Below are 24628 nucleotides of genomic sequence, written 5' to 3'. Positions count from 1 at the left end.
CGTGGTGTGTGAATATAAACAGGAACAGATCGTGTGTGTGTGTGTGTGTGTGTGTGTGTGTGTGTGTGTTTGTGTGTGTGTATGAGAAAAGGGACCCAGCTTGTGAAAAGGCAGGTCGCGTTTTGCAGGTCTCTGTGAGAGAACAAAATTGGGGAGTATATGAGGGTGTGTAGATGCAAACCCCAGTTCTGTGGGGAGTCGTATTTAAGAAAAAGAACACAAAATTAAAAACAAGGAATTGCTTAGGGAGCCTTTCAGGGCTTCAGAAAGGACCCGTGCAAGCGAGGGGCCAGGAGCTTATGCTTCATTAGCATCATGATAAACACACCTCTGAGGGTCCATTTCAGAGAGATAAAAGAAAAGGGTTAGTAAAAATATTTTACGTGTAAAGAAAAAGATGAAAAAACAAACATGGCATGTGGGTACAGGGGGCAAATAACGCAAAGAGTCAGCCTGACCAGGCTTGGAGTCAGCGAGACCCAGGTTAGAATTCCGTCACTTAATAGCTGTGTGACTGTAAACAGGTTTCTTAACCTCTCTGAGCCTCAGTTTTCTCATCTGCAAAATGGAGACAAGACCACCTGCTTTACTGGGCTGCTGTGAAGATCAGAGAGATGATGGATGTGAAGGGCCCAGCACGGAGCCAGAAAGACATGCTCAGTAAGCAAGAACTAGGGATTTATTATAAGAAGTGCACAGACAAGCAAGAGAATTAACAGGGAGCGTAGGAGCAGGCATGGAGGGGGAGGGTAAAATGATATGCCAGATGAGACCAAAGGGTAACCAGGGTCAGGAAGCGCGTGTGTGTGGGGCGGGTTCATGGCTCAGGGTTAGGGGAAACTCTGGCCCCTGCCACGCCAGCCCCTTCCCAGCCTGTCCCACCTCCTCACTCCCCAACACACGGGCAGCCTGAGCAGCAAAGGCTCAGCGAGCAAGAAAAGGGAGAGCTGGAGAGCGCGTGCTCCGGGGATGCCTCAGAGGACCCTGCCCAGCCGGGCCCACCACACACTCACTGAATGAACTGCAGCCCCTTCTCGATGTCCGCTTTCCGTCTCTGCCTCTCCATCAGTCTCTGGGGAGAGAACACAGTCCATCAGGCAGTCAGCGGGGGCCCGTCACCGCCCAACCCCCAAGTCCCCAGCGTGTGCTCCCTCACTCCCGTGCTCACCCCACCTCACAGGTGCCGGGGCGGGTGGCGGGAGCGTCCCCGAGGGCGGTGACCTGTCTCGAGTTCTACACAAAGTGTCTGAACCAGGTACACAGCTCTGCCCTCCACACCCACGTCCCACTGGACCCTGAGTTTTACACAGTGACTTGGATGGGCCCGGGCTGCTTGGAGGTCACCTGCCCTTTCCCGTGCGTGGCTGGGGCTGCAATACTGCACAGGATACCCTCAGGTTCAAGGGAGAAACCTTGTTTTACCACTAAGCACAGTTTGTGGAGAAGAGACACAGAAAAGCAATGCCGATGATCACAGCTACAACGTAGCACCACACGTGGGCCAGGCGCTCTGTATGAGGGTCTCACTGCATCTGCCATGAGGCGGGTGTCATTTTGTCCCCATTTTACCAAGGAGGAAACCAAAGCTCAGGGAGCCCCCTTCATGACCTGGCTGGCCCCCACTGCACCAGGCCGGGGTGGCCCGGTACCTGCACCATCTCGGCGAGGTGGAGGGAATTCCCCACGTTACGGATGAGGGAGACCGAGGCTCAGCGAGGCTGAGGGACGGCCCGAAGTTGCACAGCAAGTGAAAGGCACTGAACTCGTGCAGGGATGTGCTCCGGAGATGAAGGGAGTGAAAACTGAAGGCGGGGGTGCTTAAGGAGAAAGGAGGCTCAGACAGAGCAGCTAGGGGTCTGGTACCTCCAGGGTGAGCCCCCGGGAGCTGGGAGCTCATGGCCAGGTCCAGACAGCCCGCCTGGCTCCCCCTCCCTGCAACCATGGAGGTCAGCTGGTCCCACGCAATGACAGGCAGGAGGGGGCTGGGCCTTCCCCGGGTCAGAATCTGAGGCTGGGGTGCCCACGGCCCAGCTGGCCAGCACTTTCTGTCCCAGCCATTCATGGGCCCTTTCCATGCTCTGCCCCATCAAACTGTGACTGCAAGAGGATATGGGCAAAGGCCGGGAGGTGGGACTGCCCAGCCCGGGACCGGGGGACGGGCCTCCCGCTTTGGACCTCGGCCCCCGCCCCCGCACAGCATTCACAGAGGGCTGGTATGCGGACACAGGGAGTGGATCCTCACTGCCTCACTGGCAAAGAGGTGTAAAAAAGGTGTAAAAAACACCCAGCTACTTTGGAGAGGCAGCAAGTGTATCAAATTGACACCTTCTAAAAATTCTCTACTTCCTTGTTCTTTATTTCCACCTGGGTTCTACCACGTTGTCCTCACAAAAGGTTAGCAGGCAGGGGTCACTAAGCCCATTTTACAGATGAGGAAAGTGGGGCATGAAGAAGTGAAGTCTCTTTCCCAAGGTCACTCGACCAGTGAGCGGGCAAACAGGGCTGGAACCCAGCTTGTCAAGGGCCACATCCTGCCCCACACTCTGAGCTGTGAGACGCCGTGTGGCCCCGGGCCGGCAGGGTGTCTGTGAGGCTCCAAGGAGACGAGAGTATGAGAGCAAAGAGCTCGGGCCACCGGAACCTCCCTCCCTCCGCTTGTCCTTCCCAGGAGGGGTAGAGCCACACTGCGTCTCCAGGGTCCCAGAACCCTGTCGCACACGGCAGCTCCCCACGCCAGGCAGGGCCAGGGCCACCGGCAAGTGCTCACTACATGCCTGCTCACCCTGCCAGGGCCTTGGGCCAGGGCTCTGGATTCAGACCTGGGTGTGAAGGCCAGCATGTGCACACAATGTGACTTTGGACCTCAGTCATTTTCCTGATGGGGAAAGTGGGGCCGATGGCACTCCCACGGCATTGGCTGTCGTGAGGGGTTAGACTCGTGCAGAGCGCCTGGCTCAGAGCAACAGTCCAACAACCGCGGAAGTGTGTGTCCTCCAGCACCGCTCCTCCCTCCTGCCAGAACCTCTGCAGGTTTCTCCTGGGATGGACACAAGCATCCTGTTCTCCCACAGGAGGCGGGCTGCGGTAGCCCCGGGCCGCCTGTGCCTCGCCGAGCAGGTCTCTTGGTTGCGCTCTCTGTCCTCTGTCCCTGTCTGTGACACAAGCTCTCACCATCCTCACACCCACGGCCCACGCAGGCTTCCAGCCGAACAGGCTGCTGGGGGTTCCTGTCTCCCAGCCTGCGCCTCTGCAGTTCCTTCCACCTGCGCAGCCGTGCCCCTCTCCATCCTGTGAACGAAATTCCATCCATCCTTCAAAGCCTGGCTCCTCCAGGGAGCCGCTCCTGGTCCCGTCAACACGATCTTCACACACTCACTCACCCTATTTCCTGGGGGCCTGGGGTCAGGCCCAATCCTTGCCCTGGAAGACAGGGTCTTCAGGTGGGGAAGACAAGGGTGCACCCATCACCACACAGGGAGGCCCGGCACTGGCAGGGGAGCTGTGGGATGGGGGAAGGTGCCACAGGCCCGACGGCCGGTGGCACAGGGTGTGGCCACAGCTGCCACACCCACCCTCCACACCACCTGCCCCAGACAAGGACCAGCCTCCTCACTGCCCCCGTCTCCTCAAGGTCATCACAGGGGTCTTTCAAACCACAAATCAGACTCTGTCCTACCCAGCCTAGAGCCTCTCTTCACCTTTGCTGGTCCAGTTCCCCACACCATCTTTTCCAACCCCGGCCCAGCAGGACGGCTCCCGCAAAGAAGGGTGGCGAGAAGAAGGGCTGGTCCACCGTCAACGAGGTAGTGACCAGAGAACACACTGTCAACATTCACAGGTGCATCCATGGGGTGGGTTTCAAGAAGCGCGCCCCTCGGGCACTCAGAGAAATCCAGAAATCTGCCACAAAGGAGACGGGAACTCCAGAAGGACGCGTTGACGCCAGGCTCAACAGAACTGTCTAGGCCAAAGGAATAAGGAATGTCCTATACCGTATCCGTGTGTGGTTGTCCAGAAAACATAATGAAGAGTCACCAAACTCTATAAGTTGGTTACCTATGTACCTGTCACCACTTTAAAAAATCTACAGTTAATGTGGAAGAGAACTGGTGATTGTCCCAATAAAGTTATAGAACCCCCCCACACACACACAATTCCCCACACCAGCCCATGCCTCGCGGGAACACCTGCCCTATTACGCTCCCTCACCCCCAACCCCCGGCCCTGTTCAGCCCAAAGTCCTCTCAGAAAACCTCAGTGGTCAGAGACGCATCTGTGAGTCAGTCCTCTAGGCCCTGAGGTCTGAGCAAACAGAAACAAATGCTGCCTGGAACCATCCCCGTGGTAATTCCTGATAAGTCTGAAGCCCATGCCAGGGAATAAACATTCTCTGCCCCAGGCAGCATGAAGAAGGCTCCTCACCCGGTGGGCGTGAATCCACTTCTCTGACCACCAAAATCCCAAAGGAGCAGTGCAGCCATGGACGTGGGCTACGGAGAGGGGTTCAGATCCCCCGAGTGGCAGTTTCCTGCTGGGTAAATTGGAGATTACAACTAGCACCCACCAACAGGATTAATACATAGAAGGCACTCATTTCAGGGCCTGGTATACCGCAGACACTTAATAAATGGTGGCTATTAGATCAGAATTCCTGTGCTGGACATTCAAGTCAACATTTGCCATATGCCCAGTATATGCAGATGAGAAGGCCAGGGTGCCTTCCCTACTCAGGCCTTACAACCTAGTTAGAGGCATGCAAAGATATCCCAGCAGCTGTACCCCAAACCAGGCTCCTGTGGTAAACAGGCTGGGATGAGGCACAAAGAAAGTGGAAGCTCCTCAAAAGGGGCAACGTCTGAATTGGGTTTTGAAGGTTGAGTAGGAGTTGGCTCCTTGGTGTCAGGGAGGGCAGGCCTTCTGGTAGGCTGCATGTGATGGTTTATGAAATCACTGTCATCTTCCACATTTTATCTGATCCTGACTGTGGGCTGGACCATGCTGGGACCCACATTTGAGAGATGGGGAGAGTGAGGCTCAGACGGCTCACAAGGCCTACAACTGCTGACTTTAGGTTGGTAAAGACACTGCTGCCCTCCCCCCTCAAAGGCACAGTAGAGGCGGAACCGCTCAGCAACCTTCCCAGGCACCTGAGCCTGTGCTTGGTGTCCGTGAGCACTTGTGTCCCAGAGAAGGCAGATGTGTCTGTGGAGTGACTGGGGGGGAAGGCTCCCACACAAAAATATGTTTCTCTCAATTTCCTGTCCCTGGATCTATATATCGACCACTCTAGATTCATTTTTATTGAGTGTAAAGTTCCCAGGCCAGGGCTGGCAAATAGATTTCATCTCATTAGCAAAACTGCCAGTCACCTAATGCCCCACATGCCTCCCTTTTCCTCAGTTTCCCTGCCCTGGGAAGAACATTTTTATAGGTGGTTTTTATGAATTAAATGTTTGTGTCCCCACCCAAATTAATATGTTGAAGCCCTAACCCCCAGTGTGACTGTACTTGGAGAAGGGGCCTCTGAGGAAGTAATTCAGGTTAAATGTGGTCACGAGGGTAGGGCTCTGATCCAGTATTTTCTTCTGGTAGCCTGGCTACACAAATAGAGATTTTGGTACCGAGAAGAGGGGTGCTGCTATAACAAACACTAAAAATACAAAAGTGGCTTTGGAGCTGGAAGATGAGTAGAGGCTGACGGAGTTTTGAGGTACATGCTAGAAAAACCCCCAGACTGCCATGAAAGGACTGTTGGTAAAAATATGGACACTAAGGCAATTCTGGTGAGACCGCAGATGAAAATGAAGGACAGGTTATTGGAAACTGGAGGAAAGGTGATCCTTGTGAGAAAGTGGCAAAGGACTTGGCTGAAGAGTGTTCTAGTGTTTGGTGGAAGGTAGACTTTGCAAGCGATGAAACAATATTTAGCAGAGGAGCTTTCTTTTTTTTTTTTTTTTTTTTTTGCGGTACGCGGGCCTCCCACCGCTGTGGCCTCTCCCGTTGCGGAGCACAGGCTCCGGACGCGCAGGCCCAGCAGCCATGGCTCACGGGCCCAGCCGCTCCGCGGCACGTGGGATCCTCCCGGACTGGGGCACGAACCCGTGTCCCCCGCATCGGCAGGCGGACTCTCAACCACTGCGCCACCAGGGAAGCCCAGAGGAGCTTTCTAAGCCAGGTATGCAAGTTGTGGCATGGGTCCTCCTTACCGCTTATGGTAAAATACGAGAGAAGAGAGATGAATTGAAGAATCGTTTAACAAAAGAAACCAGAACTTGAAGAATCAGAACATTCTCAGCTTATCCATATTGCAAAAAATGAGAAGGAGTGTTCTGAAGAGAACACATAGGGTGTGGCTGAACAACCGTCTGGTAAGGAGATTAGTATGGATCCAATCAGCCATCAGCAGAAGTCAGAAATAGAGATGGAATTATCCCAGCAGAAATAATTCCACTTTGAACTAAAGGGGACAGAGAAGGCTGGAGGACGGAAGGAAGGAAGGCTGCAGCACTTCTGGAATTCTACAGGACAGGATCATAGAGCCATGTGGCTGCAAACACGCTCTATCCTTTAAGGAAAGGGAAATATAACCCCAAAGATTAATTCAGAGATCATCAGGGCTGCCTCCTTGGTTTCAAAGGGTGGGGCTACTACCTCCTTTTCAACAGGCCCAGAGCCTTGGGGGGCAAAGTGCTGGAAGAGCTGTGGGGGTGATGCTGTGCCCCAGTGGGCCGGGAAGGGGGAACATCAAGCCAAAGATGCTTCTGAATCCTGAAAATCGAATGGAATTTGCCCCATTGGGCTTTGGACTTGCCTGGAACCTGTGACCTCTTTCTTCTTTCCGATGAATCCCTTTCGGAATGGAAATGTCTATCCCACGCCTGTCCCACCATTGTATTTTGAAACCTTATAACTTGTCTGGCTTCATAGGTTCACAGCTGGAGAGGAATTTTGCTTCAGGATGTATCACACCTCCAGTCTTAACCATATCTGATTCAGATGAGACTCTGAAGGTGAGACTTGATGCTGGAATTAGTTAAGGATTCAGGGGCTATCGCGATGAATCCAGTTTGCATGTGATGAGAACATGAATTTGGGGGGGGGCGGGCAAGGGCAGAATTGATAGATTGAATGTTTGTGTCCCCCGAAAACTTTATGTTGGAAGCCCTAACCCCCAATGTGACTGCTTGGAAATAGGGCCTCAAAGGAGGTAATTAAGGTTAAATGGGGTTATAAGGGTAGGGTCCTGATCTGATAGGATTAGTGTCTTTATGAGAAGAGACACCAAAGAGTTTTCCCTCCCTCTCCCCGCAGGCAGGCATCACCAAGGAAAGGCCAGATGAGGCCACAGTGAGAAGGCAGCCAGCTGTCTGCAAGCACAAGAGAGCTCTCACTAGAAACCAAATCCGCCAGCACCTTGATCTGGGTCGTCCACCCTCCAAAACGGCGAGACAATAAATTTCTGTTGTTTAAGACACCCAGTCTATGATACTTTGTTATAGCAGCCAGAGCAGACTAAGACAGTGGTTAAAAGATCATGTGTTCTCAGCTAAAGAGGGAGGCGAGTTCCTCGAGGGTGAGGGTCAGGCACAACTCAGATAGGGCACTTGGTGGAGGAGCAAGGAGCACGTAAGCCAAACAAATCTCATTCCTTTTTAAAGAAAAAAGATTCCCACCGCCAAGCTGGGCAGTCCCCCAACTCTGGGTCCAGGTTCTTACAATTTAGGAATTTCAAGATGGATCTGCCTCAAATGGGCTCTTCTCAGAAATACAGCTGTGAATTAGAGCCAAAAGAAAATGATTCCCTCAATGTATCAGCATAGTAGCTGACCTCACACCTAGGTGCACACCTGGGTTCAGCTCCAAGATCTGTTCCCTATTAGCTGCATACAAGCTGCTTAACTTCTCGGTGTCTCACTTCCCTCGCCTCTAAAACAGGAAAAGTAATATCTACTGTAAAGGGTTGATGTGAAGGTTCAATAAGACGTCTGACACAAGATAAAGATTTAATATCAACTATTTTTATTTTATAATCATTATGATTACTTTAAAAGATGGGCAAAGAACATGAACAGGAAATTCACAGGAAATATAATTCATTAAGAAAAGTTACTCGGGTAGACATCCCTGGTGGCGCAGTGGTTAAGAATCTGCCTGCCAATGCAGGGGACAGGGGTTCGATCCCTGGTCCAGGAAGATCCCACATGCCGCGGAGCAACAAAGCCCGTGCGCCACAACTACTGAGCCTGCGCTCTAGAGCCCGCGTGCCACAACTACTGAAGCCCGTGTGCCAAGAGCCTGTGCTCTGCAACAAGAGAAGCCACCACTATGAGAAGCCCGTGCACTGCAATGAAGAGTAGCCCCCGCTCGCCACAACTAGAGAAAGCCTGTGCACAGCAACAAAGACCGAATGCAGCCAAAAATAAATACATAAATTTATTAAAAAAAAAAAAAAAAAAAAGAAACGATCCTCAGGGAATTCCCGGGCAGTCCAGTAGTTAGGACTCAGTGCTTTCACTGCTAGGGGCCTGGGATCGATCTCTGGTTGGGGAACTAAGATCCCACAAGCTGCGTGGCACAGCCAAAAAAAAGGGAAAGAAACTCACTGATGACAGAACCACATGTTAAAACAACAAGACGACACTTTTCACTCATGAGGCTAATGAGAGAAGAGAGCCAGGTCGATGAGGTGGAGGAATGGGCACTCTCCAACACTGCCAATACACTGAGTGTGTGAACTGATGGTGTCTGTGAAGCAACGTCTACCAAAATGAGCAAGCTGCCTACCCAGCAGCCAGCTTCCCTTCCTCCTCCCTGGCACTGCCCCAAAACTGTTGCTTTCCCAGGTACCCCGGTGAAGCTGCACTGGGCTAAACCAATCGTGGCGGTCCTTTTCCTTGCCAGGATTGGCTTGGACGAGGGCATGTGACATCACCCTGGCCAATAGGAAGGAGAGGAAATCAGCTAAGGGGCTCCTGGGAAAGACTTCCTTCACACTTAAAATGGGACAGGAGAAATAATCCCTTTTCCTGCTGCTGTATGGCACAGTGTAGTAAGAAGATGGCAGAGAAGAAAGACTGCCCAAAGGTGTTTAATAAACTGACTCAATACACTGACCCTTGAACTGCTCCGCCTCATTTATCACTTGAGATTTTAATAAACTCCATTTTGAGGAAGGAATTCTGTTACTTGCAGCCAAAAGCCTTCCAAATGATAAAATGCCCTTTCCCTCTGACCCAGAAATTTCTCTTCCAAGAATTTAACCTACCAAAATCCTTGTACAAGCCCTCAAATTATATTTGTACAGGGATTTAAAAAATATATTTATTTATTTATTTGGCTGCACTGGGTCTTAGCTGCGGCACTCAGGATCTTCACTGCTGCGTGCGGGATCTTCGTTGAAGCGTGCGGGATCTTTTAGTTTAAGCGTGCAGAATTTTTAGTTACGGCATGCAGGCTCTTAGTTGCAGGCATGTGGATCTAGTTCCCTGGCCAGAGATCAAACCCGGGCCCGCTGCATTGGGAGCACGGAGTCTTAACCCCTGGACCACCAGGGAAGTCCCCAGGGATTCTTTTTTTTTTTTTAAGAGGAAAAAACTAGAAGCAACCTTAATGTTCACCAGTAAAGAATGAGCTTAATCAATCACTTGCCTTATGGAATACAATGCAGCTATTGAATCTATATGTACTGTCATGGAGATGTCTCTGTACATGGTTGAGAAAGGAAAAAAGCAGATTTCAGAACATTTGGGGTTGTATGATTACATCTGTGTGAGAGAATATTCTCCAATTTAACTGGTTCTCTCCGGGAATTGGGATCTGCCAAGAAGCAACAGCACACAGACCACTTTCCTTTCTGCTTTATATATATCAGCATGGTTTGGACTTTTTGCAGAGAGCAAGTATTAGCCTTGAAATCTAAAATACAAAATGAGATGACTGATGTCAGGCCAACAGTGGGACAGGGGCCAAATGGGAACCAGTAGACTGATTTTAAGCCCAGTGCTCCAGGACTGCCAATGTCCATGGACTGTTCTTCCCAAGAAAAAGACCAAACCATTGACCTGAGAACCATGAAGGAAACACATTGTTTTTTCCATTTTGGAGAAGGGTTTGAAAATGACAGAATTTTAAAGACTCAGATCTTCATCAGACCAGGCAGGGACTGTGCTAGCCCCTCCAAAATCTCAACGGCTGGCCCATGCTTGACACAGAGGAAGTGCTCAGGAAATGGTGGTTTGGATGAAAAAGAAATGGATGAATGAGTATCAACCCATCCAATCCAAGCATTACCTAGATAAGAATGAATGAGTATTGAATAAATAAATGAGAAAAACTGAGACCGAGATAAATTCACAAATTCACTATCAGGTAATAATAATAACATTTCCTGAGTGGCTACCATGTTCCAGGGGCTGTCATGATCCCTATACACATAATACCTTCCTTAAGGATTGCACAATCCTATGAGATAGGGACTGCTATCATTCTCATTTTGTGGAGGAGGAAACAGAGGCACAGAGAAGTTAAGTGACTTGCCCAAGGTCACACAGCTGAAACAAGGTAGAGCTGGGATTCAAACCCTAGCAGCCTGGCCCCAGGGCCCACACACATCACCACAACTACTGTCGCCCATTAAGTAATCAGACCCAGTCCCAGGACCCTGAGTGTGTCATCACGCTCAAGACTCCTCCACCCCCAAAATAATTCCCTCCTCTGCTACTGAATCCCCTTCTGGCTAGCACAACCTTGATTCCCTTTCTTGGTCACATTAAAAAAAAAAATTTATTGGAGTATAGTTTACAATGTTGTGCTAGGTTCAGGTGTATAGCAAAATGAATCAGTTGTACATACACAAAAATCCACTCTTTTTTTTTTTAGATTCTTTTCCCATAGAGGCCCTTACAGAGTATTGAGTGGAGTTCCCTGTGCTCTACAGCAGGTTCTTATTCGTTACCGATTTTATACACAGTAGTGTGTATATGTCAGTCCCAATCTCCCAATTTATCCCTTCCGCCTCTTGGTCACATTTCGTGAAAGGGTTGTCTACGCTGTTCCCACATCCTCACTTCCTACTCTCAGCAAGCCCATGCCCACTCCACCGAGGGTGCTTGCCAAGGGCCCTCCCCATCCCAGGGACCTCCCAGCTGCTGAGTCCAGTGGGGGGCAGGTTTTTACTGGCCTTTTCTAGGACTCATGGCTGCGTCTGCTGGCCCTCCTCCCCCTCTGCCCAGGTCTTCCATTTAAGGGACGGTGCTCCTGCCCTCCTCACTTGACATGCTCTCCCCAGATGAGCTCTCGCATTGCATGATCTCATGAGTCATGTCAGTGACTCACAAATCTATTCCTCCCACCAGGCTCACCCCCTCCCCAACATTTCAGATTCACATCTCTTACCTTCTGGGAAGTGCTACCCAGATATCCAACATCCAGACTGTTGGTGACCTCTGTGCCCTTCCTAACCCTGAACCCTCCACCTGGAATGCCCTCCTCCCCCCCACCCCCCCAGCCAACCCCTACTCATCCTTTAAGACCCAGCTTGGATGCCTCCGTGTCCAGAAAGTCCTCCCGGGCGCCCATCCCAGTTGGGCTGGCTGTTCTTCTAACTCAACACATCCCAAACTTAACTCAGCAGCTTCTCCCCTAATCCTGCCCCTCCTCCATTATTCCCCAACTCTAGTCCTAGATCCAACCATCATCCTGTTCTCAGTCAACCTCCAATTCCTTCCACCTTTACCTCCCAAACACTTCTTCACTCTTCTCCCATCATCTCCACCAGCAGGCCCTCATCATCTCTGGCCAACAGCCTCCATCGAGCTCCCTCCAATCTGCTGCCATTTGGTGGTCAGGGGTATCTGACATACATGTCAACGTCACTCCTCCGTGTGACATCAAAACCCTCCCAGGTGCGTGCACAAGCACAAATGAATGTAGGTTTAAGAAAAGGTGGAAAGTGAATAAGCTCTGTAGTCCACTAATGTACCAATGCCAGTTTTCTGGTTTTGATCATGTATATTGGCTATTGGCTGTATACCACCATCAAGGGAAGCTGGGTGAAGGGAACTCTTTGTTACCATTTTTGCAGCTTCCTGTGAAGAAAGTTAGAAAACAAACAAAACCTTGCATGACACCCACTACCAGGAGGACAAAGGCCAAGCTGCTCATCCAGGTTACAAAGAACCCACCCATGGCCAGGCCTGGAATGTGACACTCCAGCAACTTCAGAGCATCCAGCTTCCCGTTCAAGCTGCCCGCTCTTTCTGGCACAACCCGAATGCCCAGTGCTTCTTTAAAGCTCAGCTGAGGGCTTCCCTGGTGGCGCAGTAGTTAAGAATCCGCCTGCCAACGCAGGCGACACGGGTTCAAGCCCCGGTCCGGGAAGATCCCACATGCTGCGGAGCAACTAAGCCCGTGCACCACAGCTACTGAGCCTGCGCTCTAGAGCCCGCGAGCCACAACTACTGAGCCCACAAGCCATAATACTGAAGCCCGCACGCCTAGAGCCCGTGCTCCACAACAAGAGAAGCCACCGCAATGAGAAGCCTGCACACCGCAACAAAGAGTAGCCCCCGCTCGCCGCAACAAGAGAGACCACGCAGCAACGAAGACCCAATGCAGCCAAAAAATAAATAAATAAGAGGATTAACATAAATTTTTTTAAAAAAAGCTCAGCTGAGGTGGCTCCTCTGCCAGGAAGCCTTCCTTCCCCAAACCCCACCTCTGCACAGCACCCCAAGCTCACAAGCACTGCAGCGATCCTAGTTAACTGCAAGTGTGTGCTCATGTGCCCATTCTCTCCCTAATCTAGGAGCTCCTTGAAGCCAGAAGCTGCGTCTGATTCATCTCTGAGCAGCACAGAGAAACATATTCTGAGTAAGTGGAGTCTCATAAATCCTAGAATAACAGTGAAGATGTGGGTTTCAGTAATCTTTTTTTTTTTTTTTGGCACACTGCGTGGCCTGCGGGATCTTAGTTCCCCAACCAGGGATGGAACCCGGGCCCTTGGGCAGTGACGGCATGGAGTCCTAACCACTGGACCGCCAGGGAAATCCCTCAGTCATCATTTACTAAGCACTTTCTCTTACCAGATATTATTCTAAGAGCTTTAAGTATAATACTTAATCCTCATAACACCTCTTAAGAAAGTACTACTATCATCCTCATTTTACAGATGAGGAAACCAAGGCACAAAGAGGTGAAGTGACCTGCCAGGGTTAGTTACTAAGTGACGGAGCTGGGCTTTGAACTCTGGCAGTTGGACTCTGGAGCCCACGCAGTGTCACCTCCTGACTCAAAAGTGCTCCCTCACCCCCAGAGGCCACCTTCAGCCTAGACCCACACTGCACCCCGCCACCCCACCCCAAGCAGTCACCTGCCCCAGTGCAGCCTGCAGACGGGCCATGCACAGCATGAATACCACCTGAGGTTACATCATCTCCACGCCTGGTACTTCTCCTGACTCACCAGGCCCTCGATGGCTTACCCACAGAGACCAGGAAGGCTTTAATTTCACAGTCCCTGACCTCACTCATCAGCTTTCTGGGTCTGCACTGAGCCCGAGGGCCCTCTGCTCCAAGGAGGTCAGGGAGGGGTCTCAGCTCATTTCTGGAGGTTACCTGCTGGGCGTGAAGCACCTTCTATGGCAGGGGTTTTGAACCTGGGGCCCAGGGAGAGAATTCAGGGGTATGTGACCTTTCCTCAGGGGTCTGGGAAAACATTTGCAACTTTTTTCACTAACTCCTACCTGATAAGTTTATCATTCCCCTGGATTATGAATGTAGGCAATACCCTCAGTAGTGTCAGCACAAGAAATCACAGCTTTTTCCCTGACAAATGTCAGCTACTGCAGACACAACAAAATATCATTCACGCTCACCACAACTTCAAAATTACGGTAGTTACATGAGACTCACTGCAGATCTTATTTTTTAGTGCATTGATGTAAAAGCCCAGCTGTAGTTCAAGAGAATTGGTTTCCTTTGTAATCCTGTGTATTTTACTTTATACGTTTAAAAAGAGTATTCTGAGAAGGCATGCATGGGCTTCCCCAGGCTGCCTGATAGGTCTGCAGTACAGAGGTGCTTGAGAAGCCCTGCTCTCAGGAATCAGGTAATTTATCCCTACAGTAATCTCAAAAGTAGGTGCTATTATCCCCACTTTCCACCAAAAAGCGAGACCTGCAAAAATAAAGTCTTTTTTTTTTTTTTTTTTTTTTTTTTTTTAAATAAGGCTTGCCCAAGGCCACACTGCTACATGGGAAGCAGGCTGCAGGTACTGGCACCTCCAGTCTCCGCCAGGAACATCTGTCCAGGAATGAACACGCAATGGATACCCGCAGGCCTCAGCAACCTGCAGTTTGTTTCTTTTAACTGGCCACCTTGAATAGAAACCAAAGTTCAAGAAACTTCCCCCAGGCCCCCTCCACGGCTCCAGCATAAGCCAAACTAAGAGTCGTCTGCAAAGCTGACTCTAATCTCCACCCTCCCACAGCATTCTGGTTCCAAAGGGCTTTTTTTTGTGTTATTTATTTTTGGCGGTGTTGGGTCTTTGTTGCCGCATGCGGGTTTTCTCTGGTTGCAGCGAGCAGGGGCTACTCTTCGTTGCGGTGCGCGGGCTTCTCTTGTTGTGGGGCACGGGCTCTAGGCACGCGGGCTTCAGTAGTTGTGGCACACGGGCTCAGTAGTTGTGGCTCACGGGCTCGAGAGCGCAGGCTCAGTAGTTGTGGTGCATGGGCTTAGCTGCTCCGTGGCATGTGGGATTTTCCCGGACCAGGGCTCAAACCCCTGTCCACTGCATTGGCAGGCGGATTCTCAACCACTTGTGCCACCAGGGAAGTCCCCCAGTGCCACCAGGGAAGTCCCCCAAAGAGGCTTTTACTTTCTTCATCTTGTCTTTCTTGTTCGCAACAACCTGAGGGCCCAATGGCACAGAAGGGTTCAAACCCACATCTTTCTCCAGGGGCCCAAGCTCTATTCCTGCTTCTCCACCTCCAAGACCCACCTGCTAGGCTGCTAAAGTGAGACATTTAAACAGTAACTCTTTTATATATATATATAATAGAAAAGTAACAGAAGCTCACTGTAAAACAACAACAACAACAACAACAGAGCTTGCCCAGAGTCCAGAGCTCAGAGTGACTGGCTACCATTCTTTTTTTTTTTAGCAATTTGAAGTCACTGCTCCTGTTCACGGGAGGAGAAATCCCCACCTGGGCACTAAGAGTTTCATGGGCTGCTCTGCGTAGGGCCCTGAGCCGGTTCCAGTCCCAGCCCCGTCCCATGCTAGCTTTCAGGGAATCAGTCTGAGCCTCTTTTTTGTCCTTTACGAGATGCAGCTAATGATATCCACCTTCCAAGACTATTTTGTAGATTTACACAGTCCCCTCCACCTACACACACACACACACACACACACACACACACACACACACACACCCAGAGGAGGTTAGAAATTTGTGTTTCTGCTGAACCGGGCACCATCAGAGAATACTTGGCAACTTTCAAAATTATCCTGTAAGTACTTTTCAATCAGTCAACCCCAATTTCTTTGCAGTTTCTTTCCAGGCCACTCTTTTTTGGCAAGGGCTGCTCTGGACCGCCCTGCTACTATTATTCATTTACTCAACAAATAACCACAGGACACTTTTGTGTGCAACGGGCTCTGCCAGATGCTGGGGGAACAAGGTTAATGAAGTCCCTGGCCTTGGGCAGCTTGTGGTCCATGCATAGAAAGACAAATAAAAAGGCCAGTGTTAAATGCACAAGTGATGATACAGTTAAGAGTTACAAAGAAACTAAAATAGGAAACAGTGGCAGGGAATGATGGAGAGGCGGGTGGGCTGGGAGCTTAGCGAAGGCCCTTCCAAGGAGGTGGCATTTAAGAGGCACAATTGGCAGCCAGTCACGGGAACACGGGAGGGGGCTAAGGGCACACCTGGCACAGGGTACGGCAAAGACAATGGCCCTGAGGTGGAACAAGCTTAGAATATTCAAGGAAAAGACAGAAGGCCAATGAGGCTGCAGTACTGAAGTGAGGGCAGGCCAAGCAGGAAGGAAGGGGCAAGGGACAGGCTGAGGCTGGTCAGAGAGCTACACACGGGCCAAGCTGGAGAGCCAGCACTGTGCTCTATGTGTGCCAGGAAACCACTGGAAGGTTTTCAGCAGAGGAGTGACAGGGTCTCATTCTTGAGAAGATCTGCTTGGCTGCTGTGTTGAGGATGGATGACAAGAGGGGAAGGTGTCCGATTAGTTAGGAGGCTACTGCAGTGGTCCAGGCCTGGATCAAGGTAAGCAGTGGAGAAGATTCAGGAACACTCTGGACGTTATTAAATGTTCATAGCAATCACAACCATGCCCTCACACCGGGTGGTCTTTATAGCTTTCAAAGTTCCTTCATTTAAGGGCTTCCCTGGTGGCGCAGTGGTTGAGAGTCCGCCTGCCGATGCGGGGGACGCGGGTTCATGCCCCGGTCCGGGAGGATCCCACGTGCTGTAGAGTGGCTGGGCCCGTGAGCCATGGCCACTGGGCCTGCACGTCCGGAGCCTGTGCTCCGCGGCAGGAGAGGCCACGGCAGTGGGGGGGCCTGCATACCACACACACACACAAAAAAGTTCCTTCATTTAAGTTTCAGAGCAAACCTGAGGCAGACAGGACTGAATCAGCAAGGCCATTTCTCAGAACAGGAGACTGAGGCCAAGACTGACGGGATAACGGTGCCCCAGCTCATGCAGCAAGTGTATGCTGGGACTGAACGAAAGGCAGGACTTTGGACTCCCTGCCCTGTGTTCCTCTGCCTGCAAAGGGACAGGGTATGACATGGAATGCTCCAGAGAACAAGAGCTTAGATGAGCCTCTGAAAAGCCCAGAAGGGTCAGAGCCTCGACCTTGCCTGCAGCCCTCAAGGAAGTGCTCGATGGATTCTCGCTGGCTGACCCCGGCTCTCAGTGTCAGGGAATCTGACACCCGGTTCCCTCTCTGAGTCATGGTGTGGACAAGACAGGAAGAACTGGGGTGGGCGGGGGGGGCCCTCGGGTTTCTTCTGAAAAACAGAGACCTCTTTCACCTTGAAAGATTATCATGAGGATTAATGAGAGACTGTGGGCAAAAGCACGATACAAATGTTAGATCATTAGGGTTTCCAGACAGATAAGAAAAGAGCTCCATGGAGACTGAAATAGCTTGACAGCATCTCTCCTGCAGGACGGCTAAGACCTCGGACTTGGGAGTCCAGCAGGCCTGGCTCCCTCTGACCCCCTGCTCTACCTCAGTTGTGTGATCTTGGAACCTCAGTCTCCCCATCTGCAAAATGGGGCTGTTAATAGTTGTTCCTGCCTCAAAGAGTCGTTAAGCGCATTCAGTAAGAGAAAGCGCAGAAAGCACAAGCACAGGGCCGGCACACAACCGCATTCCAGACATGGTGGCTGCCGTCGCTGCTGCCACTGTCACCATCAAGCCTGGGTCTCAGCCTCTGATTCGGGGCTCGGGAATTGCTGCGGAACTGAGGTCAACTAGAGATGTCTCCTGGATGCAGAAATGCTGCCGCCCCTTCCCTCTGGGCCTCCACAGCCTGATGGGGAAACAGAGCTAACACACCTGCAGAAGCCATCAGGGCGCCTGCAAAGAAACAGACTTACTAGGAGAAATAAATAAGGTGGGAAGGAGCCCCATAGCTGGTGATGACAGAGAAAGGAAAACGAGCCTGTTTTCTATGGGCCATTAAATGTGATGAAAGGAGCTGGCTTCTGTGGAGACTCCTGGGAGCTGACACGTAGCAGTCACTTCATCAACCCCAGCTGAGGCTCCAGTTGAGGCTGCAGCCAGACTTCCTCGGAGGATACCTCCACCTTCTGCTGTCTCACTTTACCACCACCAGCCCCGTCAGCCTCCTGCCTCCCTCCCTCCCAGCCTTACCTAGGCCTCCACTGGGCCAGCTCAGGAGCCAAACTGCCCGGGTTTGCCCTCCAGCTCTGTCACTTACACGATGTCACCTAACCTCTCTGTGCCACAGTTTCTTCATCTGTAAAATGGGGACAATTATAGCGTCCACCTATAGGACTATCATAAAGATTGAATAAGCTCATCTAGGAGAAACCACTCATGACAGCTGGCCACTAGCTAATTGCTGGATTGGTGTTTGTTAAGTTACTAAAAATTTTTAAACCCCTCTAGTTCCTCTCATCTGAGTCTCCTGTACCGATCGCCGGGCACTGGGCTCCTCCCAGAGGTTACCACCAAACATCATCAAACCTCAGGGCTCATTTTCAGAAAAGAAAACTTGGGCCTGGAGAACCCAAGGGACCACAGTGGCAGAGCCTGACTTGAACCTGAACTCACACCTGCCACCTGCACCGTGGCTGTACCAGATGATCTGCCTGTTCCTACCTCACACCACCCTGCCTTTGTCCAGCTCAGTGCCTCTCCTTAGAATGCCCTTTCTCTGGCCTTTCTCAACCCATCTTTCTTTTTTTTTTTAATTTTTTTAAAATTTTATTTTATTTATTTATTTTTGGCTGTGTTGGGTCTTCGTTGCTGCACGTGAGCTTTCTCTAGTTGTGGCGAGGAGGGGCTACTCTTTGTTGTGGTGCGCGGGCTTCTCATTGAGGTGGCTTCTCTTATTGCGGAGCACAGGCTCCAGGCGTGTGGTCTTCAGTAGCTGTGGCTCACGGGCTTCAGTAGTTGTGGCTCGCGGTCTCTAGAGCGCAGGCTCAGTAGTTGTGGCGCACAGGCTTAGTTGCTCCACGGCACATGGGATCTTCCCAACCAGGGATTGAACCCGTGTCCCCTGCATTGGCAGGCAGATTCTTAACCGCTGCGCCACCAGGGAAGCCCTCAACCCATCTTTCAAATGTTTAAATGGCACTTCTTCTCGGAAGACCTTCCACCCCCCAGGGCAAAATAAATCTTCTTCCTCTACACTGGGACGTAATTCAATTTGACAACAAAATGGCTGAATGCGTCCTCCTGGCACCTCCACGGGGGCCTGGGACACAGAGGGTGAATCAGACCCAGTTCCTGTCCTTGGGAAGCTCAGGTTAATCATCCATATCTTTCTCCTTTCCAAGCCACAAGCTCCTCCGCGGCGTCAAGCCAGGCACTGGCAGGCACTAGGAACTGAACTCGGATCTCCACACTCAGGGCCCAGTCTTCCTTCCACCACCATTCTGCCTTCTGCAGTCAGGCTTCCAGAAACCTCCTGAGAGTACCTGCACTTGGCCAGCCCCGCGAGGCCATGGGGCACAGGGCTGATTCATAAAAACTCCCTGGCCTTGGGGAGCCTGCTGACGTTTTAGCTTAAGCCCCCACCCCCGGAACATCTGCCAGTTCAAACTGTCTTGGTCTCTGTTCTCGTCTACATATTTGGGATGGAGGTGGTCCAATTCTGACTCCATGTAGCACACTTAACAGTCACACAGGACTGGCTTCAAATCCAGCCAGGTGATCTTGGGTCAGCCACATAAATCATGTGTTCCTCAGTGTCTTCAGCTGTGAGATGGAGATAATGCCCACCCCTCAAGGAGCCACTGTAAGAATTAGACAGAATGTACGTCAACCTCCCAGAGCGGAAGCAATTGTGGTGAGCCCAGAATCCCCTACCTCTTCTCCACCCCAGCCAAGCATCCCCATTCTTTCAAGCTCAAGACCCACTTGCTGAAGGAAGCGTTCCCTAACTTTTCCAGGTTACCCTGAGAGCTCTCTCCTCTCTCCACTCCCACCGCATTGACCCTAGTATTGACCATTTCCTTGTTCTCTCATTGGTTCACTAGTTAACTTTCTCTTCCCAGCCAGCCTCTAAGTGGTAAACTCAACCCAAGCCTGCCCCACAGCATCGCACTATGCTCACAAGAAGCGCTTGAAAAGTAACTTGCTAAGGTAGCCAGGGCTCTGGGAAAAGGTGAAAAATTGGAGGCAGAAAACCAGGTGGGAATCCTAGCTCTGTTATGTGACTTTCCAGGGAGAACCTTCAACTCTCTAAGCCTCGGGTTTCTCATCTGGAAAATGAGGACTGAAAAATGTCGAGCTGACATGGTTGCTATGGAGGACAGATGAGCCAGCATATGTGAAAGCCCTTTTGTTATAAACTAAAAAGTGCTATTTAAGGGATTATTATTTTCAGATTTTCAAATCCAAACCTACTGATGCCTCAACTTTCCTATACCGAAGACTCAAGAGCCCAGCTCTTAGTCCCAAATAATCCACCAAAACCCACATTCTTAACTGTTCATCCTAAACAAAAAGCCAACAGCCTAGAATTCACAGCATCCATGGAACCTCGTCCCAGCTCCGGGCTCACAATATCTCTCTCCTATCTTCAGATCTCAGCCCTCCTGGACACAGGTTTCTCCTTCCCAGCTCAAGGAAACCCACACCACAAACCTATACCAACTGCGATTGGCTGGGCATCATCTCTAGCTTGCAGTCCAATTTCCATGGGAAGTGAAAATGTGGAAAGACAACCAAGGTGGGTATGGTAGTATGTGGGGGGAGAGCGGGGGAAGTCTTGGTAGTAGAATTAAAGATTCTGCTGGAATTTTGTGTCCAATAGTTGCTAAATGTACTATAATTGTCACATTTGTGTGAAAATCCAAGGATCCGCATTCTGCTGTTTTCATGGGACTGGATGAATTGCAGGCACTGAGGAAAATGCTAAGAAGTTGAAGTTCAAAGTCTTGTACCCAGGAATCAAAAGTCCCAGTAAGCAATCCCAGAGAAATGAAATCCCTGACAAAGCTGATGTGGACACCCCAGTCCCTCACTCTGGGCCCAGGCCCCTTCTCCAGCCCCTATTCTTACCCATTAATGCCATGTAGGTGTATCACACCCATCAGAGTCTACCAGAGTGAATCCTGATTTTTTTCCCCTGGGAATACTGCTTTGTCTCTGTGAAAGACCCCCAAACCGGGCACCTTATAAATATCCGAGCCAGACAGATTTTAAGAGGAAATCGGGGAAAGGAAAGAGCGGACCGGGAGGAGTCCCTGAGGCCCGCGGAGGGCAGGAGGGGGGTCCGAGGCCGGGGTGGGTGGCTCCCGTGCACTCATCTCCCAGGGGCGCCCCCCAGGCGCTGGAGCTGTCCCCCGCAGCCCCTGTGCGCCCCTGGTAGGACGACGGACCCCTCGCAGGCCTGAGCCCAGGGACTGATCTGCGACCGGAAATGCCCCCCCAGACCGCGCCCCCCTTTCCTGCCGCCCTCTCCCCCGGGCCGGGCCGCAGGCCCCGGATCCCCGGGCTCGCGTGGCCGCCGCAGCCGGCAGGGGCGGCCCGTCGGCGGCTGCGGTCCCTCCAACTCCCGGCGCTGCGGGGCCAAGGCGCAAACAAAAGGAAGGGGCGCGATGCCAGCGACGCCCCCGCCAATCGCCTAGAACCCCATCGCGGGAACCGGCAAAGCATCCGCGCACCCTAAAGCTTCGGACGCCCAGGAGAGAGCCCCCCACGCAAGAAATTCCAAAACACCCCTCGGGGGGTTGCAGAGGCATCCAAATCTCCCAGCGGCAGGTGCCCCCGGCCGCACAATAACTTTGAAACTTTGGGGCAGGGCACGGGGGCCGGGAGGGGGAGCCCCCAAAAGAAGGAAAGGGGGGTTGGGGGACTATTTATTTTTGCAAAATGCACTCTCCGGGTGTCCCCGCGCAGCTCCGGCCTGGCCAGGGCTTTCCGCACCTCCTCCCAGCCCGGCGCGGCCCCGGGCGCCCCGAGCCCTCCAGCGCCGGCCGCCGGTTCGCGGTCGGGCCCCGGCCTCTGCCCCGCGGGGCTCGGGCCGCGCGCAGCACTCACTCACCTCGGCCGGGCTGCGCTCCCCGCGGGCCTGCGCCGAGCCCGATAAATGGTATGCTATGACTAGAGGTATGATTACGTTATTATTATTAGTAATAATAAGAGTAAATGCTATTTAATTACGGGCGGCAGCATCCTGCTCCCGGCGCCGCCGCCCCGGCAGCTCCGTCCATGTGGCTCCGGAGAGCTTTACTTTCATTTCCAGCCCCCTCGGCCGGCCGCTCGCGGCAGCACCCGCTGGAGGCACCGTCTCCCTGCAGTTCTTCCTCCTCGGGTCCTAGAGCGCGGCTCCCCTCGCCGGGCGCCGGGGGTGGGCGGCGCGGGCTGAGCACCTGGGGGCGGAGGGGGCGGGGAAGTCCCCCTTCCCTTTGGAAAGCTCATGCCTGGAATTCACCTTTATCTACTTTGAAAGTGTCTTTCCCTCTTGGGGCTTTTCTTTCGGCAATTCTGCATTTCTGGGCTGATGCTGTTCTAACTCAGCGCCTCCGCCCTTCCTCATGTGTGTAAAGAGCCCCCGGGGTTTCCAGATGCTTTCAATGAAGGCTCCCCAAAACCCTAGATGCCTTGTGCCCTTTTCAAGGATGAGGACCAAAGGCTCAGAGAGGAATCAGGACCTCCCTCGACTGTTGTTGTATGTATGGGATCTTTCCCGAAAGGATTTGAGGCTGCTTAGAAGACCCAGGAGGTAAGGGGAGATCACCAAAGGAGAAACAGGCTGTCAGCATGGCACTGACACAGAGCTGGCCAGGTTCGGGTTGGATTTGAATCCAGAGCTTCGGATTCCAAATACGGTGTCATCCCACCCTACCACCACCTGCCCCGTGGATTCCTGAGAGTTCTCTACCCTCTTCATTTTACATGCATACACACACATATGTATGTATATGTGTACATAGGTACGTATATATGTGTGTGTATATATATATTAATTTATTTATTGAGGATTAGCGGTGAGATTTGTAAGGGTTTTATCTTTACAAATGTTATCTTTTCCACATTTGTGCCAGAAAATCTTAGGGACTGGAGATACATCGCTGAGATAAATTTTAAACACGCTGTGGTAAATGCTAGGAGAGACCAGGAACTGGCACAGTTTGCCTATTTAATTCTCACAATAATCCTGGGAGATTGGTTTTAGCATGCCTGTTTTACAAATGGAAAACTGAGGCTCGGAGATTAAGCGACTTGTCCAGGGTGGCAGTTCTGACTCCAGAGCTCGTATGCTTTACATGGCCTCTCACACTTTTCACTATCTACCATAAGGGAGCCTTGAAAGAGGGATAAAAAGCACCTGCACCGCTGGAATTTCTCAAACTCTTCCTTCTGTGGGTGTCATCTCTCCCCTCACTACTCTAAGATTAATAAACAAAAAGGCAGCCTCTGGCGTAAGGGTGATGGACATTTATGTCCAGAAACGAAAAGCAGAGTCCAGTGGCCTTCTGACTCATTGCGAGGAGGGCCTTATTTAAAATGAAAACCTTTAACCCCTCCCACCACCTCAGAGGTTTGTTTTTTTTTTTTTTTTTTTTTTTTGCCACCCTGCGGTTTGCAGGATCTCAGTTCCCCAACCAGGGATTGAACCCAGGCCACGGCAGTGAAAGCCCAGAATCCTAGCCACTAAGCCACCAGGGAACTCCCAGAGATTCTGATTTAGTATTTCTGACAAGCACGGCTAGGTCACCTGTAATAGTCCCAAGATCGTGGGCTAAAGGCATACTTAGGATGAGCCTGGCAATTTAGGGGGCCTGGGTGGTAAGGTGGAACTGTCACTGAGGCAGCATGGGAAAGACCGAGGTCTGTTGGAGTCCCAGCTCTACCACTTGCTAGCTGTGTGACCCCAGGCCATCCTGCAGCATTAGTCTCCTCATTGGTAAAACAAAGATAAGAAAACGTAATCAACATACATTTTGTTTCAAGGACTACAATTAAATAATAGCTGTAAAGCATATAGTATAGTGCCTAGCCCACGGGGATGAATAAATGTTCGTTTCCATACCTCCTGTACAATTTATAGTGAAACACTCATGACAATTTATCAGGTTAGGTTCCATTGTTATTATCACTCCCATTTTATGGGTGAAGCCGTTGAGGCCAGTTGGACTACTGCATCTTGCCTCAAATGAACTAGCTGGTAAATGGTGTGGTGATTCCACCATCCCAGGCTGCCAGTGGAATAACACATATCCTTAAAAAAGGACTGGAGGGACTTCCCTGGTGGTCCAGTGGCTAAGGCTTCACGCTCCCAGTGCAGGGGGCCTGGGTTCTATCCCTGGTCAGGGAACCAGATCCCACATGCTGAAACTAAAAAAAAAAAAAAAAAAAAAAAAAAAAAAAAAAAAAAAAAAATGAGGACTGTCCATCATTTAAGGAGGATTCAGCTGGACACCAGCCCTCCCCTCTGCTGCCTTCATCTCTTGAATTTGGTATCAACTAGTTAAACTATCTGAGCTGCCTGAGATGGTAAATGGGGCCTTACAAGACCCCAATCAGAGGTGGTGGTACTTTGGAGAGAAAGGCCCCAAAGGTGGCACCAACAGGTTGCCCTGTGTCCCCACATTAAAGCTGAAATAGCAGTAACAGCCACCACTTTTTATTTACTTATGAGTCAAGCACTTTGCACATGTTGATTCTCTTACCCTCCCCCAAACCCTGTAAAGGTAGGGATTGTTTTTACCTGTTTCAGGGTGAAGAAACAGACACAAAGCAGTTAACTGACTAAGAAAGAGGTAGAGACAGAATTCAGTCCCAGGCCCATCCCGCTGTAAGACCACAGCATCGTGATGTGGATATCTTAAATCTGGATATATCACTGGTTACCCCCAAGAGCCTGTCACAGGAGCGGGTCGCTGGAGAATGGGAGG

The 24628-nt window shown here is 51.2% G+C and overlaps 1 protein-coding gene across 2 annotated transcripts in view; it reads right to left on the bottom strand.

Annotated features, from left to right (window-relative positions):
* The window catches only part of ZC3H7B (zinc finger CCCH-type containing 7B), a 68148-nt gene extending 46131 nt beyond the window's left edge, over window positions 1-22017 (bottom strand). For both annotated transcript variants that reach the window (XR_003678075.2, XM_007099914.3), the window contains exons 1-2: window positions 21772-22017; window positions 1014-1072 (exon numbers count right to left, since the gene is read on the bottom strand). Coding sequence is in view for 1 of the 2 variants with exons in the window: in XM_007099914.3 (XP_007099976.1) it covers window positions 1014-1066 (53 nt within the window). In the remaining variant the exon portion in view is untranslated. The remainder of the gene's footprint in view (window positions 1-1013; window positions 1073-21771) is intronic.
* Window positions 22018-24628: the final 2611 nt, after the last annotated feature.

This window comes from Physeter macrocephalus, unplaced genomic scaffold, assembly GCF_002837175.3.
Source record: "Physeter macrocephalus isolate SW-GA unplaced genomic scaffold, ASM283717v5 random_19, whole genome shotgun sequence".
Lineage (NCBI taxonomy): Eukaryota > Metazoa > Chordata > Mammalia > Artiodactyla > Physeteridae > Physeter > Physeter macrocephalus.
Note: the sequence above shows the minus strand (reverse complement) of the source record. Positions and strands in the feature narration are given on the sequence as shown.